We start from the raw sequence: 17,249 nt of genomic DNA, 5'->3' as shown, positions 1-17,249 counted from the left end.
AGTACCTAGTGACTACTCACTGACTGACTGAGGAAAGCTACTAAAGCTACCTGTCAGCTAACAGCAAGTTGAGCAGGTTTCCAATATACTGTGAAGGATTTTGCCGGGGGTTGGGCAGGGAGCTGGCAGCTGTTGTATTTCTGACCACAGTGGAGGAAAATGCCTGTCTCCCAGAGGGGACAATGGGAGCCAGCTCAGGGTTACCCAGCTAGGAAACAGGGACAAGAGAGAACAACCATAAGAAAGCCGCATGAGTTCCTCCAATGGTTAAACAGACTTACCATATGATCCAGCAAGTCCACTCCTACGTGTGTACTCAAGAGGAATGAAAGCACATGTCCACACAAACTCTCAAACAAAATGTTTATAGCAGCATTATTCACAACAGCCAAAAGGTGGAAACAACCCCAACTGTCCATCAACTGATGAATGGATAAGCAAAATGTGCCGTGTGCACACAATGGGTTATTATCTGGCCTTAAGAAGGACAAAGTACTGACACCTGCTGCAACAGGGATGAACCTTGAAAATATTATGCCAAGCGAAAGAAGTCAGACACACAAGGTGATGTATTGTATGATTTCATTTATATGACATGTCCAGGATAGGTAGGTCTATAGTGACTGAAAGTAGATTAGTGGTTGCCTAGTGCTGGGAGGGTTGGGAGGTGATATATAAGGGGTATGGGGTTTCTTTCTGAGGTGATGATATGTTCCAAAATTCACTGTGGTGATGGTTGCACATATCTGTGAATATACTAAAAACCATTAATTTGTACACTGTAAATGGGTGAAGTGGATGGTATGTGAATTATGTCTCAGTAAAGCTGTTTTTCAAAAAATTTTGAAAATTATTTAAAAAAAACAAAACCAGAAAACCGCATGAGCCTTGCCCAAGAGCCCTTGCTCAATGGCAGGGAGATGGACAAGGGCGGGGGGGTCCGGGGAATCTGAAACAGCCGCTGTGCTGTGGCAAACAGCAGTCTTCTTTCAGTCCTAGTCTTGATGTGGCTCCACATCCCCCAGGGCAGCTCCAGGGGTGATCCTCAGGGATGTGGCTGGACAAGCACACTGGTTCTTGCTGAGCCAAAGGTGAGACACGAAGGAGAGGCCTCGGGGGAGGCAGGGACAAAAAGTGACTGTGAGGCCTGGCCACAGGCCCCAAACTCTGTCCACTGGCACCTCACATTTCCTTCCCAGACAAGTTACAGGGAGTCCAGGCTCCTGGGTCCCATTTCGGATTTGATATGTGACCCTGGGCCAGGGCCTTCCTCTGCTATGCAACTAATTTCCTTGATCCCTGTATTGGGAACACCCCAGCCCCAGGATCTTGGAGGAGATGGCAGGCTGGGCCTTATTGCCACAGCCGGGATGGGGCAGGTGCCTCACCCCAGGCAGCCTCTAAATCCCCCTGGAGATTTATCCCCTTGAGCACATATGGTCCACTGTTAAAGTAAAACACCCCTGGGTTAGAGCTAGCAGTCACTTGAGAAAAAAAAGTTCTCACACCCCAAGGAAAGACTGTCCTGTTGCCATGGCAATGGTTTTAAACCATTTAATTAATGACATCTCATCTCCATTTAACTAAACAATGACAGTTTGCCTCAGTGGCCATGCTTCTGTAAGACAGCCAATCAGCAACAGCCACACTGTTCACCAACCAATCCCTAAACTCTCCCTCCACTATGCACGCCCATCGCTGCCCTTCACACCTCCCAGCGCCTTACAGATCAGTTCCCTGCTCCGTTCAGAGACATTGCACCCAACAGGCTTTGCTCCACTTTCCTTAAGTAAGTCATAAATTCAGCTTTTAGGTTCAGATATTGAGAGGTGTTCTTTCCTTAGATACACTCATATTCTGGAATATTGCCTTCCTGGGAGTAATTTATCCTCACTTCTAGGGCTATTGCTAGCCTCTACGGTATCATTGGTGGATTAGAAAAAGGCCAACCCTTCTTCCAGACAAGGCCCCAATGAGGACTGGATTTCAGATCTCTCAGCTGGGAAATCAAGCAGTCCACAGGCTGCACAACAGCATACAGCAACCCTGTGCTTCCCTCATAACTGGTCAGCCAGCGAGTGCTGCCCATTCTACCTCCTAAATACATTCTCCAATCTGCCCCCTCCTCTTTGCCCCCACTGCCACAGCCTTAGTGTCAAACCTCATCATTTCTTGCCTGGACTGGTGCAGTAGCCTCTAACTGGCATCCGTGACTCCAGTCTTGCTCACTTCTAGAGCAAACAAGTCATGCTCCTACTGGCCCCTGTGCCTTAGCAGCTGCTGTTCTCTTGGCCTGGCCTGCACCTGCACCCTCACCTTCCTGGTCAACTCCAATTTATCCTGCAGGATTCAACTCCAATGCCACTGCAGTGGACTGAATGATTATGTCCCCCCCAAAATCATATGCTGAAATCCTAATGGGGCCAGCCCCGTGGCTTAGAGGTTAAGTGCGTGTGCTCCGCTACTGGCAACCTGGGTTTGGATCCCAGGTGTGCACCGATGCACCGCTTCTCCGGCCATGCTGAGGCCGTGTCCCACATACAGCAACTAGGAGGATGTGCAACTATGACATACAACTATCTATTGATATAGTTGACATACAACTATTCCCCAACTGGGGCTTTGGGGAAAAAAAAAAAAAAAAAAAAAGGAGGATTGGCAATAGATGTTAGCTCAGAGCCGGTCTTCCTCAGCAAAAAGAGGAGGATTAGCATGGATGTTAGCTCAGGGCTGATCTTCCTCACAAAAAAATAAATAAATAAAAAAGAAATAAAAAAACATTACCTTTAAAAAAAAAAAAAAGTAATCCTAATGCCCAATGTGACAGTATCAGGAGGTGGGGCCTATGAGAGGTGATTAGGTCATGAGGGTAGAACCCTCGTGAATGGAATTAGTGCTCTTGTAAAGGAGATCCCACAGAACTCCCTTACCTCTTCTGCCGTGTGTAGACAAAGCGTGAAGATGGGTAGGAACCAGGAAGCGGGCCCTCACCCGACACTGAATCTGCTGGCAACTTGATCTTGGGCTTTCTAGCCTCCAGAACTGTGAGAAACAAATTCTGTTGTTTATTAACCACCCAGTCTATGGTATTCTGTCATAGCAGCCTGAACAGACTAAGACAGTCACCTTCCCTGAAAGTGGTCCCTGACTCTCCTCCTCGGCCTGACCACACCCTGCCGGGATCAGGGCTTCCATAGCTCCCGGGCATGCCTGGATGACTGCTCTGATCGTCACCACCAGGTTCCTCTGCTGCCACCCCAACCAGCCAGTGAGCGCCGGACGTTAGAACTAGGCTGCTTTCACCTCTTTGTAACCAGGCCGTTGCGAAGAACAGAACTTGGGAGAAAAGTAAGTTACAATTCCAACCCCACCTCTTAATGCTGTGGGGAACGTGAGCAAGTTGCTTGACTTTTCCCAGCTTTGGTTTCCCCATCTGTGAATATGGATGATAACAGCACCTACTGCACAGCATGGTTGTGAGGACTCAGAAGGATCATGCGTGTAAAGTGCTTGGCCTGGTGCCCGGCTCTGTGAGGGCTAATAAATGGTGGTTATTATTATTACCATGAAGAATCCCTGACACACAGACATTCATTAAATGTTATTTTCTTCTCCTCTTCTCTGCCACAATGCCCAATGTACTCAGCAGCAATCTATGTTGAATAATTGGAGGACCAATACTCCTTTTTTTTTTTTTTTTTTGCTAAGGAAGATTAGCCCTGAGCTAACATCTGTTGCCAATCCTCCTCTTTTTGCTGAGGAAGGTTGGCCCTGGGCTAACATCTGTGTCCATCTTCCTTTACTTTATATGTGGGACACCCGCCACAGCATAGGTTGATAAGCGGTGTGTAGGTCTGTCCCTGGGATCTGAACCTGTGAACCCTGGGCCGCCGAAGCGGAGCACACAAACCCAACCACTACACCACCTGGCCGGCCCACCAATACGCCTGAAATACAAGTGCAGGGCCTGCCCAGTGGCGCAAGCGGTTAAGTGTGTGCACTCCACTGTGGCGGCCCGGGGTTCACTAGTTCGGATCCCAGGTGCACACCGACGCACTGCTTGGCAAGCCATGCTGTGGCGGAGTCCCATATAAAGTGGAGGAAGATAGGCATGGATGTTAGCCCAGGGCCAGTCTTCCTCAGCAAAAAAAAAAAAAAAAAAAGAGAGGCGGATTGGTAGATGTTAGCTCAGGGCTGATCTTCCTCACACACACACAAAAAAATACAAGTCCGTTAAGTTCTTTTCCTAGATTGCAACCTTCAAAAACTCCCTATTAAAATCCAGATTCCTGGGGCCAGCCCAGTGGCACAAGCGATTAAGTGTGCGAGCTCTGCTGTGGTGGCCCAGGGTTTGCTGGTTCAGATCCTGGGCGCGCACTGACGCGCTGCTTGGCAGGCCATGCTGTGGTGGTCTCATATAAAAAAAAGTGGAGGAAGATGGGCATGGATGTTAGCCCAGGGCCAGTCTTCCTCAGCAAAAAAAGAGGAGTATTGGCAGATGTTAGCACAGGGCTGATCTCCTCACACACACACAAAAAAATCCAGATTCCTTAGCATGGCCCTCAAGGCCCTTCAGGGTCTGCTCTCAATCTATTTTGCCAGTTTCACTTTCAAAAAGTCACCTCATCAAAGATAGCCCTCTAACAGCCCCCCTACGCGGGGGCGTCTTCTTGGACCCCCAAAGCTTTACCTGAACCTCTCTTGCGCCTCTTGCTGAGCTCTGCCTGTGTCATGTATTCATTTGGCAAATAGATGTATTGCATACCTACTATGTGCCAGACACCGTGGTAGGCTCTGATGGCACAAGAGTAGACCAGACATGGTCCCTGTCCTCAGGGGGTTCACAGTCAAGGGGCAGGCAGAGAAGCAAAACGCAATTCTATGAATCGAGCATCAGTGAGCACTGAAGTTACTAGGTGCCCTAGAGCGCATTAGCTACAACACCTTCCATTTACAAATAAGACTGGAGGGATTTGTGCTTATCTTAGCACCAATAACCTGCAGTTTTCATAAGAGCAGGGCGAGAGTCTTTAAGCATCTTTACATATCTTCATGTGCTGCCTTAGCACAATGCCTGGCACATAAGAGGTGCTCAAGAAAAAACTTTTGGGGGGCCGGCCCGGTGGCGCAAGTGGTTGAGTGCGCGCGCTCCACTGCGGTGGCCCGGGGTTCGCTGGTTCGGATCCCGGGCGCCCACCGACGCACTGCTTGGCAAGCCATGCTGTGGCGGCATCCCATATGAAAAAAAAGTGGAGGAAGATGGGCACGGCACGGATGATAGCCCAAGGCCAGTCTTCCTCAGCAAAAAAAGAGGAGGATTGGCAGATATTAGCACAGGGCGGATCTCCTCACAAAAAAAAAAAAAAAAAAGGAAAGAACTTTTGGGTATGTAACTGAGTTACATTGAGGAGAACCAGTCCTCCTAACACCTAGTTGAAATCCAGAGGCTGCTCATCGCCTACCCAATAGCAATTCTTCCCTTCTACTTTAGCAATAGGGCTCCCATTTTGGGGGAGAGGGTGGGGCTGCATGTTCCCAACTAAAAGACTACATTTCTCAGCCCCCTCTGCAGCTAAGTTTGGCCAAATTACCAAGTTCTGGCCAACCAGATGTAAGTGGAACTGGCTTAAAGAGAGCTGCCTTGGCTGTGGGGTGCGCCTTTTGGCTCTTCCTCCCTTCCTTCTTACTGAGTCTGGGCCTCGGCCTGGATTTTGAATGTGATGGTTGGAGGTCCCGCAGCCCAACTTTGGAGCATGAGGTGACACTGAGGATGGAAGTCACATACCATGGAGGGTGGAGCAGAAAAGGAGAGGGAGGCCAGGACCCTGAAGACTCTGTGGAGCCAGTACACCAGCCTGGACTGCCGCCTACCTCCTGATTTCCTGATTGTGAAAGAATTAACCTCATGTGTTTAAGCCCCTGTAGCAAGGTCTCTGTTATAGCAGCCAAACATGATTCCTTACTGATACAGAGGCCCTGACAAGAATGGGGAATTCGAAGTAGTAAGTGGGGAAAGGTTTAATTTTGGAGTAAGAATGAATTTTGGGGGATCAGGATGCCAGGTTAGAGTGGCAATCATGCTGTCTCTCCTCACCCAGACTCCCTTCTGCCAGTCATGGACACCTATTGTCAGGTGGGAGAAAAGGGTGGACTCCACCTTGGGGACAGTCCCCCATTTGAGCAAGAGCACATCTGCCACGCCCAGATTCCAGTCCCCTCTGTACTGAGAGGGGAACACGCATCCTCTTTAGTACACCAGGCCACCCGCTTGTTCCTCCAGACTGTCTCTAGGAGGCAAGCTCTTCTTCCTAAAAGCTCTTCTTTGGCCAAACTGAATGTTAAAGCCCCAGAAGCGAAGGGACACTCGGCCTTCTGCAGCGGTGATGTGCCAGGCAAGGTGCTAAGCATTCTGCATGCTTTATGTCATTTTAGCCTCGGAAGAGCAGCCTCATTTTCAGATGAGGAAACTGTGGCTCAAAAAGTTCAGCCGCCTGCCCCTGGTCACACCTAGGATGTGGCTCCAAACGCAGGCTTGCCTAAGTCCAAAGTCCGGGCTTTAACACAGCTCCAGCTGTTAGGAAAACCCTCTGGAGTAGCTGCAACGCCACCGCCTGGGTCATGATGGGCTGCCTGGGGCGACAAAGCCCTTCTCCCTCCCCCAGAGCTTGAGCCCTAAGTTAAACACCCAAACCATCCTCTTCCTCTTTGAGGCAAGAGGCTAAGCCTCAACTTCCCTTTCTTCCTGCCCAGTGTCATAACCGATTACGGCCCTGCTGACCTAAAAATGGCCTTCCTGCTCCCCTTGGGCTCAGTGCTTTGGATTGTTGACACAAATAATCCATAATCAATTTATAAATCAAAATTGGGATGAGTTTATTATGAGCCAGGTTTGAGGACTACGGCCCAGGGCCTTCCTTCCCCAAGGAAGGAAGGGCACCAAAGAAGTGGTGTGTACAGAGTGGTTATATACTGTCTTGGAACAAAGAGCATAGATCACATATGACACGAATATCTCTTTTACTACTGTCATGACATGCTGAGCCGGCACGGCACGTTGATGGTCAGCAGGTCAGCGGTCACGAGGTGAGCACAGCAGGTCGGTAATTAATCCTTAGTTTCCGGGAAGAGATGCTTATCCTTAAAGAAAGGCCGATATGGAGGAAGATACATCTCTGTCTTTAAGGGCATCATTCTTGTCTTTGGGACATTGTAAATGTTTAAAGCACATGTACAATGCACGCTCAACAGGCCACCTCAGGCCCTTTGAGAAAAACAAGGTCAGGCTGAATTAGTTTTAAACCAAATGGCTTCCTCATATACTCCAATATATCCTATTGCCTTTCATTTATTTATCAGGGTGCAGTAGTCTTGTTCCCTCCACATAAGCCTCACAGATGGTTTTAAGAGCAGTGGCTACAAAGGGGGCTCCTGGGCTAAGAGTTGTATTTCCTGGCTTCTGCCCATCCACTGACTGTGTGACCTTGGGGGTGTCATTGAACCTCTTTGAACCATGTTTTCCCATCTGTGAAATGAAGACAGCTGCTCTGTCCTCCTCACTTAGAAAATAGGTGAAAAAGTGTTTTGGAATTGAAGAAGAGTTTTTTGGATAATAATTTGCTCACATTTATTGCCTTCTTACTATGCGCCAGGCAGTGTTCTAAGCACTTTACATGTATTGTCTTATTTAGTTCTTATACACCCTATGGGTAGACATTCTTATCTCCGTTTTACCGATGAGGAAAACTGAGGCTCAGAGCGTAAGGTGACTTGCTCAAGGTCAGACAGGTAGTGGTAGTACTTGGATTCTAACCCAGAGGGTCTAACTACATGACCCATCCTACAAATGTGAATGGTCCTGATTAGCCATATGTAGCAGGGCTAACCATGGAGGTGGCTAATTCCTCTGGGTGGAAGATGTTGCTGGAATTCAGATGCAGGAAGGTTGGTCCTTCATCAAAAAGATGAACCTTGGGATGCAGGGTGGGAAAGAGTATGCTCAGGCCATCTGGATGCCTCTTGCCCCCTCTCCCGGCACCACATGTCTTCTGGAGGAGGTTCTGAGCAGATGCCTCAGGATGGGGGGCCAGCAGGTGGCCTGTGGCCTCTCCAACGCCAATTCCAGACTGATGTTTCATCCAAGGGGTGTATCCAGTTATGATGCAGACTCAATTTGGAGGCCAGCAGTTGTTTGTTGCCTAGAAAGAGGATGGGAAGGCTGCCACTACCCTGGGCCTCTTCATCTCGCCATCTGATTTGCAAAATCCCAGCCTGCTCAGCAGGTATTGCCGCCTCTCTGCAGGGTTTTAGCTTTCACTGGTTGCTTGCAGAGCCCCCTCTGGTGGCAAAGGTGCACCACTGCACCCTATGCGAGGTACCACTAACAACATTTTTGGAGTTGTACATATTTTGACGTACACACACTTTCATACTGAATCCTCAGAGCAGCCCAGTGGGTTCAGTATTATTATCACCACTTTACAGAATATGAAATGGAGACTCAGAGAATTTAAATCCTTGCTCAGTGTCATGCTGTAAAGTAACTTCAGACTCCAGCCCAACACTTTCTCTGTCCTCTCTCGGTAACTGTCGCCACATCTAGACCACCGGTCATGAGCACCAGCTTGCTTACAACGGTTTCCAAACTCGGTTTCCTCTTCCTTCCCAGGCCACCAGTTCCCTTATCTCAGCCTCACCACCCAGGTCTCTGCCTGTGTCCCAGGAGGGGGGCTGACCGGAGGGTGGTGGTGTTGACTCCTGCGGCTGGAGGCGCAGGGCAGAGTCAGCACTGAGCTGCAATGACGCTTTCTCATGTTAACAGTCTTTATGCTCTCTCTCTCTCTCTCTGTGCAAGAACCACTTTTTATTTTTAGTAAACCAGCGAAGTGTAATATATATATACAGAAAATGCACAAATTATAAGCTCAATAAGTTATCACACAGTGAATACATCCATGTAACTTCCCCTTTGGTAAAAAATTAGAATATTACCACACTGCTTGTGCCCACTCTCAGCTATTACCACCACGGTAACTGCTATTCTGACTTCTAATATTGTAGGTTAGTTATGCCTGGTTTTGAACTTCCTCTAAGTGGAATCATGCAATATGTACTTTTTTGTGTGTCTGGAGTCCTTCACTCAACTTACATCATACATGCTGTTGCATATAGCAGTAGTTTGCTTGTTCTCATTGCTGTATACAGCCGAATACTATCTTATTCCATTATATCAATATACCACAATTTATTTATCCATTCTACTGTTGATGGACATTTGGGTCATTTCCAGTATTTGGCTATTACAACATTATCATATGTGTCTTTTTTTTTTTTCTGGTGAGGAGGATTAGCCCTGAGCTAACATCTGTTGCCAATCCTCCTCTTTTTGCTGAGGAAGATTGGCCCTGGGCTAATAACCACGCCCATCTTCCTCTACTTTATATGTGAGATGCCACCACAGCATGGCTTGATAATTGTGTGTGCAGATCCACTGCAGGTGCAGATCCCGTGTTTAGATCCACGCCCGGGATCTGAACCTGCGAACCTGGGCCGCCAAAGCGGAGCGTGCAAACTTAACCACTACGCCACTGGGTTGGCCCCTATCATATCTGTCTTTTATGCATTAAGTATACATCTCTGTTGAATAGATACCCAAGAGTGAATTGCTGGATTATGGACTATAATCAGTATATTCAGTTTTAGTACATACTACCACACAGTTTTCCAAAGTGGTTGTATCAGTTTATACTCCCACAGCAGCATATGTGGCCACTTGCTCTACATCCTCACCAACTAGTATGGCTAGTCTTTCTAATTTTAGCCATTCTGGTGGGTGTGTAGTGGCATTTCATTGTGGTTTTTTTTTTTTTTTTTAGATTTTATTTATTCATTTTTTTCCCCCCAAAGCCCCAGTAGATAGTTGTATGTCACAGGTTCACATCCTTCTAGTTGCTGTATGTGGGACTCGGCCTCGTGTTGGACGGAGAAGTGGTGCCTTGGGGCGTGCCCGGGATCCGAACCCGGGCCGCCAGCATCAGAGCGTGCGCACTTAACCGCTAAGCCACGGAGCCGGCCCTCATTGTGGTTTTAATTTGCATTTCCCTGTTGGTTAATGAGATTGAGCATCTTTTCATATGTTTATTGGCCATTTGGATATCCACTTTTGTGAAGCGCCTGTTCATGTCTCTTGGCCGTTCTTTTTATTCGATTGTCTGCCTTGTTCTTATTGATTTGCAGAGGTTCTTTATATATTCTGATGTACTTAGTTATATATATTACAAATACCTTCTCCCACTCCTTGGCTTGCCTCTTAGTGCTCTTTATGGTGTCTTTTCATGAGCAGAATTTCTTACATTTAATGTATTCTAGTTTATTGATCTTGTCCTTTGTGCTTAGTGCTTTCTGTGTCTCATCAAATAAACTACCAGGCTGTGGGAACTTGTGCAAATCACTTCATTTTTCTGGACTTGGTGAAATGATGAGCTGGTTCAGATAGTCAATTCAACTCAGTGAAGAGTTGGTTTACAGATATTTTGAATTTCACAGATTAGTAAACTTGTTTTAAAAAGGAATAAGCCTGACAAAAGGTTGACTATTCTTTATTTTGGCAAATAACAGTCTTTGGGAAAAAAAAAAACCTTCCATTTATTCTCACTATTGCTTTATGGAAGGAAGGGCATTTGAACACCAGCATCACTAACTGTACTTATTTTACTGTGGAACAGTGAAAGCATGGTCACTGACTAGCATGTGACCTGTAACCTAGATGACCCTTCAGGTGCCTGCTTCCAGCACCAACATTGCAGATCCACGAGTTTCACTGCTGCCTTTCCTTTCCTCTCCATTCCCAGCTCTTTGGTTCTTGGACCAAAACTCATTTTTTGGCACCTCTTAACTCCCTCAGAGATGTACATTTTGAGCTTTGCATTTCTAACTGTGGAGTGAAAGACCATCTCAGTTTGGCTAAGTAGAGACTAACTACCATTATTTGTCATTTACTTTTATGCTTGAGTTATTATAATTTGTGCCCTTACTTTAGACCCTTTTCTTCCCTCCACAACACGCATCTAGTCATTCATTCATTGATTCATTCAACAATAATTTGTTGAGTGCCTACTATGTGCCAGGCACTGTCCTAGGTGCTAGGAATGGAAGTGGCAGGGATAAAATTCCTGTCGTCATGGCATTTATATTGTGGAGAGGACACCAGGAGTCTACATTCTTCACAAGCACCCCAGAGATCAGCCGCAACTAATATTTTCAAGATATTTAAGAACTCGGCTATTTAAGAACATATTTAAGAACACGGGATGTCTTAGTTTGTTTGGGCTGCTATAACAAAGTACCACAGACTGGGTAGCTTATAAACAACAGAAATTCATGTCTCACAGTTCCGGAGCCTGGAAGTCCAAGACCAGGGTGCCAGCATGATTGGGTGAGGGCCACTTCCTGGTTCACAGCTGGCTCCTTTTCCCTATGTCTTCACATGGCGGAAGGGGCTAGGGAGCTCTCTGGACCCTCTTTTGTAAGGCACTAATTCCATTCATGAGGATTCCGCCTTCACGACTTAAGCAGCTGCCAAAGGCCCCACCTCCTAATAGCATTATCTTAGGGAGTTAGGATTTTAACATGCGAATTTTGGGGTACACATTCAGGTCACAGCAAGGGGGAAAATTTAGACAGTATAAGTGAAAGAAGCAGGATACAAAAACTTTGTCAACTTCTGGTTCATTTAGAATATTGACTTATTGAAGTGTCTTATTCAGTAGGAGCTAAGAAATGTAAAACAAATGTGTTCAAACTTAATCAGCCAAAACCCACCAGGAGCAAGCCTTAGTCTGACAGAATCAGACTTAGCGATTTGAAGTGAGGGAGGGAACTCCAGAGGAATCTTGGAATGTTGCTTCGAAAGAAGGGGAGGGAAGCATCTTTTGTAAGGTTTGGGTGCCAGCTGAAGGATTTGGGGGAGGGTCGCAGGGGAGTGGGAATCAGCGCTGGATCAGTCGCTGGTTCTGCAGTGGAATTAGGAGAAGAGGAGGTTAACCAGAGGAGATTGAGCGCTGTCACGAGGCAAGGATGGCTTAGCAATTGGGTATCCCCAGAAATAAATGAAAGCAGTTAAACGGGTTTAGAGCATCACTGGTTGCTTTTTTCTCTTTTCAGGTCAAACTGATTTTTACACTTTCAGGTCTGGACAGGTTTTGACTCTCGAATAAATTTGCGTCGTTAACTTTTGAAATTAGATTTTCAAAAATAATATAGATGTACGTTTGCTTTTTAACTTACAAAGGAATTCCAGTTTTATAAGGCTCATTCCTGTCGCCAAGAACCGTGGCCCGGGAGTCGGACCCCCTGGGACTCCCTAGTAACAGAATTCCCTCCCCAGCAACGGACGTCCTGGAAGCCCCTCTGGGATCCTGAGCCTGGAGGACACCTAAAACCGGATGTTGACTGTTTTGCCATGGTAACGGACGCGAATCCGGAAGTTACGCCAGAGGAAGAGGAAGTGAAGCGGGCTGCGGGCACACGTGGGTTCTGCGCGTGTCTCTGCGTCCAAGGAACTGGTCTTTCAAGCTTAGCCGACATGGGTCGCTCGGGGAAGTTGCCGTCTGGTGTCTCGGCTAAGTTGAAGCGCTGGAAGAAAGGCCATAGCAGCGACAGCAACCCCGCCGTCTGCCGCCACCGCCAGGCCGCCCGCAGCCGCTTCTTCAGCCGGCCCTCAGGTAGCAGAGTCGAGACCCGGGCGCAGCCGGCGGCGGGGTTCTGGGCCGGCTTGGGTCTTGAAGGTTCTGGGACTCTGATGGCCCCGGGGCTCAGGCATTGGACCTTTCATTTCTTAGAATGTCGCATCTGGAGCCTGCTGTAAAGGCCCACCCTCCCCATTTAATAGATGCAGAAGCTGAGGCCGCAGTAGGGAATGACTTGTCTAGGGTAGCACGAGTTTCAGTGTTAACCTTGGGTGGCTCTTTACAAAGCGCTTTCATCGTTTATTTCCCAAGCCCCCTGACTGCAGCCCCCAGCCGACTCCCACCGGCGCTTACTGCCATCGGGACAGGAAAGCAGAAACTTTGACCTGGAGGGTTCCGTTTCTGGGTTAAGGTCTAGGGGACAGTGGGCTGATGAGACGGGCCGCGATCGGAATTCGGCCTCTCGGGATGTGGGCTTGGGCTCCGCTGGTTTGTTTCGTAGGAGTGGTTCTTGTTCTCTTGGTCAGAAGGAGGTTCGGGTAGAAGCGGGGGGCCTTACCTTGTGCCTGCGGTTTTCAGGAAAGAGCGACCTGACAGTTGATGCGGTGAGGTTGCATAATGAGCTGCAGTCAGGGTCCCTGCGCCTGGGTAAAAGCGAAGCCCCTGAGGCGGCTATGGAAGAAGAGGTGGCTCCGGCTTTCACCGAGAGGTCCTCGGGCACTTTCCTGAGCGGCCTCTCCGACTGCACCAACGTCACGTTCAGCAAAGTGCAGCGCTTCTGGGAGTCCAACTCGGCTGCCCACAAGGAGGTAGGTTGTGGAGGCTTTCCACAGGAGGGCGGCGGGATAGTGAGGACTGCATTCCATGAGGGCCAGACTCGTGCTTTTTACTTTCTTCCAGCGCCGGCTGACTGCTGTCCAGTGACAGCAGCTGGTATTTCGGGGTGATGTGTCATCCCTTCTCTGCTTCGGGTTTCCTACTTATTACCTCTCCCAGGCCAGGTTCCACTTTCTGCTTTTTCTAACAACATCTCCCCTGCTCAAGTGGAAAGTCTTTCAGGGTAGAAATATTTTCCAAACATTTATCTCTTCACTGTACCAACATAGGGCTTTTTACATGGAATATTTTCAAGAAACATTTGTTGAATAAATTAATGCTGAATAATAGTGGTTAGAAAATGTTTTATCTAACAAGAACTAAATTTTGTTTAATTTTTTGGTTAATATTTTGAAGTTGTATATGTTTATATTTTTTTCATTGTTTCATTGAAAGATGTCAAAATTATAAATGGTCCCAAAGTGATGTGAGTAGAATAAAATGTGAAAGTTGTTCTCCCAACTCTGTACCTACCTAGACCAGCTCTGTCCAACAGAAATGTAATGTGAGCCATATATGTAATTTTAAATTTGCTTGTAGCCACGTTAGGGGGAAAAAAAGGCAGATGAAATTAATCTTAATAATATTTTTTTTAACCCAGTATATCCAAAATATTAAGCCAGCCCTCGTGGTCTAGTGATTAAGATTCGGAGCTCTCACCACTTTGGCCTGAGTCAGGGAACCATGCCACCGGCTGTCGGCTGTCATGCTGTGGCAGCTATGTGTTGCTGTGATGCTGAAAGTTCTGCCGCTGGTATTTCACACAGCAGCAGGGTCACCCATGGACAGGTTTCAACAGAGCTTCCAGACTAAGACAGACTAGTAAGAAGGACCTGGTCACGCACTTTGAAAAAATTGGCCATAAAAACCGTATGCATAGCAGCAGAGCATTTTCTGATATAACACTGGAAGGTGAGAGGATGGTGCGAAAAGACCAGGCAGGGTTCCACTCTGCTGTACACAGGGTCGCTAGGAGTCAGAATCAACCTGACAGCACTAACAACAACAAATCCAAAATATTATCATTTCAATGTGTAATGAATATAAAAAATAATGAGATGTTTTACATTATTTTTATTATACTAAGTCTTCAAAATCTAGTGTATATTTTACCCTTACTTCTCCATTTCTATGCTACATCTTCATTGGAAAGACTTGATTTGTATTTAAAGTTCATAAAACCTATAATTGCAAAAGTAGATTCATATACCCAAGTTATTCTGAACCTTTTTTCCAATAACTGGATCAAGTATTCGTTTTTAAATTTAATCAATTAAAATTTAACAAAGTTTCAGTTCCTCAGCCACACTAGTCACATTTCAAGTGCTCAGTAGCCTCTTGTCAACATTACTGTTCTAGATTTCTTGTATATTTTTTACCCATGCTTTGTTTAGGTTTACTGAAACATGATTATATTTTATGTACACTGTTCTGCAACTTTTTTCCCCATTAAACAGTATTTCTAAGTTAATATATAGTTCCTCATTCTTTTCAATAGTTACATAGGATTTGCATCTATCATTATTTATTATATGATAATAGTAGATTATTAATCCCCTGTTGATGGCTGCTTGGTTCCGATTTGTTGCTGCAGTGAACACACTTGGACAGAAATGCTGCACCTGTGTGCAGGTATTTCTGTAAGACATTAGAGTCCTACAGGGGGGCTTTTGGCAAACATGTTCTGAGCTTCCTATTTGCTAGGCCTGTGGTGTGCACCCCTGGATCTGAATGCTGCTCACCTTGTCTATCTCCGGGCTTTGTCAGGAGATGAATTTGTGAAGGAGCAAGGAAAACAGGCTACCCTGGGGTGGGGTTGGATCTAAAAGAGATGTCATAGGTGCCTTCTCCCTCACGTGCAGATCTGTGCTGTTCTGGCTGCTGTCACTGAGGTGATTCGCTCCCAGGGAGGGAAGGAGACGGAGACTGAGTACTTTGCTGCACTGGTGAGTGGGTGGCACTTGGGGGTGGGTATTGAGAGCAGCAGGTTATTCAAGCTGTACAGAGAAGATAGGTGCCCCTGGCATATGGGGATCGAGAAGGACGATGCTGAACAGGTGAAAGTGCTCCAGTCCTTCTCAGGTGACTTGGTAAGGCTGGTGGTATTTGCTACATTATTCTTGGGAAACAAAAATCCACTACTCTGACTTTTTTTCCCTTGATCTATGAGGCTGGGTTAGGCCCAGGGGATCCTCTAGAAAAGTTGTTTTCAAAGTGTGACGTGGGGGTCCCCAAACCCCTTTTGGGGGGTTGGCTAGGTCAAAATTATTTCCATAATAATAGTAGAACATCATTTGCCTTTTTGACTTTCACTCTCTCAAGAGTATACTATGATGTTTTCCAGAAGTTACATGATGCCTGATGACATTATTTTGACAGCTAATGGAATTATGCTTGCATATTCTTTTTTTTTTTTTTTTAAAGATTTTATTTATTCAGTCTTTTTCCCCCCAAAGCCCTAGTAGATAGTTGTACGTCATAGGTTCACATCCTTCTAGTTGCGGTACGTGGGACTCGGCCTCGCGTTGGACGGAGAAGTGGTGCCTCAGGGCACTCCCGGGATCCGAATCCAGGCCGCCAGCATCAGAGCACGCGCACTTAACCGCTAAGCCACGGGGCCGGCCCGCATATTCTTGTGTTTTAAAAATTTCTTGGTTTTTGGGCCGGCCCCGTGGCTTAGCGGTTAAGTGCGCGCGCTCCGCTACTGGCAGCCCGGGTTAGGATCCCGGGCATGAACTGACGTACCGCTTCTCCGGCCATGCTGAGGTGGCATCCCACATACAGCAACTAGAAGGATGTGCAACTATGACATACAACTATCTACTGGGGCTTTGGGGGAAAAAAAAAAGGAGGAGGATTGGCAATAGATGTTAGCTCAGAGCCGGTCTTCCTCAGCAAAAAGAGGAGGATTAGCACGGATGTTAGCTCAGGGCTGATTTTCCTCACAAAAAAAATAATAAAATAAAATGACCCTTTAAAAAAAAAATTTTTTTTAATTTCTTGGTTTTAATTTTAATACGGTAGATATCAATAGTTATCACCTATGTAAACAAAACCCTTTTGGAAGATCTTCAGTAATTTATAAGGGTGTAAAAGTTTGAGAACTGCTTCTCTAGAACTCCGACCCATGGGCATAATCTGACCCATGGCCTGTTTTTGTACAGCTTGAGAGCCAAGAATGGTTTTTACATTTTTAAAGGATTGTGAAAACACACACGAAGAATATGCAACAGAGATCATATGTGGCCTGCAAAGCCTAAAATATTCATTATCTGGCCCTTTACAGGAAAAGTTTTCCAACCTCTGCTCTAGACTAATGAAATAAATTAGGCGGCAATATGTGGTTTTTATCATGTGCCAGGCAGTATTCTAAGTGTTTCACATACATTAATTCATAACCTCTATTATCCCTATTATACAAGTGAGGAAACTGAGTCACAGAAAGGTTAGGTTGCTAGCTCAAAGTCACACAGTGGCAGAGCTGGGATTTGAACCTCTGGCACCAGGGTTCTTGGTCATAACTGTTCTGTTGGGCACACGGTGCCCCGAGCCCCCCCTTTGCCCCTCATGACACATTTCCTGTTCACGCCCCGTGGTCTGGCCCTCAGATGACAACAGTGGAAGCGGTGGAGTCCCCGGAGTCTCTGGCCGCCGTTGCTTACCTGCTGAACCTTGTCCTGAAGCGGTGAG

General features: G+C 46.7%; 1 protein-coding gene across 2 annotated transcripts in view; it reads left to right on the top strand.

Annotated features, from left to right (window-relative positions):
• Positions 1 to 12,514: 12,514 nt before the first annotated feature.
• The window catches only part of RRP12 (ribosomal RNA processing 12 homolog), a 30,210-nt gene continuing 25,475 nt past the window's right edge, over positions 12,515 to 17,249 (top strand). For both annotated transcript variants that reach the window (XM_087432367.1, XM_004427901.3), the window contains exons 1-4: positions 12,515 to 12,719; positions 13,263 to 13,492; positions 15,422 to 15,505; positions 17,168 to 17,244. In XM_087432367.1, the coding sequence (XP_087288493.1) occupies positions 12,581 to 12,719; positions 13,263 to 13,492; positions 15,422 to 15,505; positions 17,168 to 17,244 (530 nt within the window). In that variant the 5' untranslated portion in view covers positions 12,515 to 12,580. The remainder of the gene's footprint in view (positions 12,720 to 13,262; positions 13,493 to 15,421; positions 15,506 to 17,167; positions 17,245 to 17,249) is intronic.

The sequence above is a fragment of the Ceratotherium simum genome, chromosome 6 (genome assembly GCF_057802395.1).
Source record: "Ceratotherium simum simum isolate JZ-2026a chromosome 6, ASM5780239v1, whole genome shotgun sequence".
NCBI lineage: Eukaryota > Metazoa > Chordata > Mammalia > Perissodactyla > Rhinocerotidae > Ceratotherium > Ceratotherium simum.
Note: the sequence above shows the minus strand (reverse complement) of the source record. Positions and strands in the feature narration are given on the sequence as shown.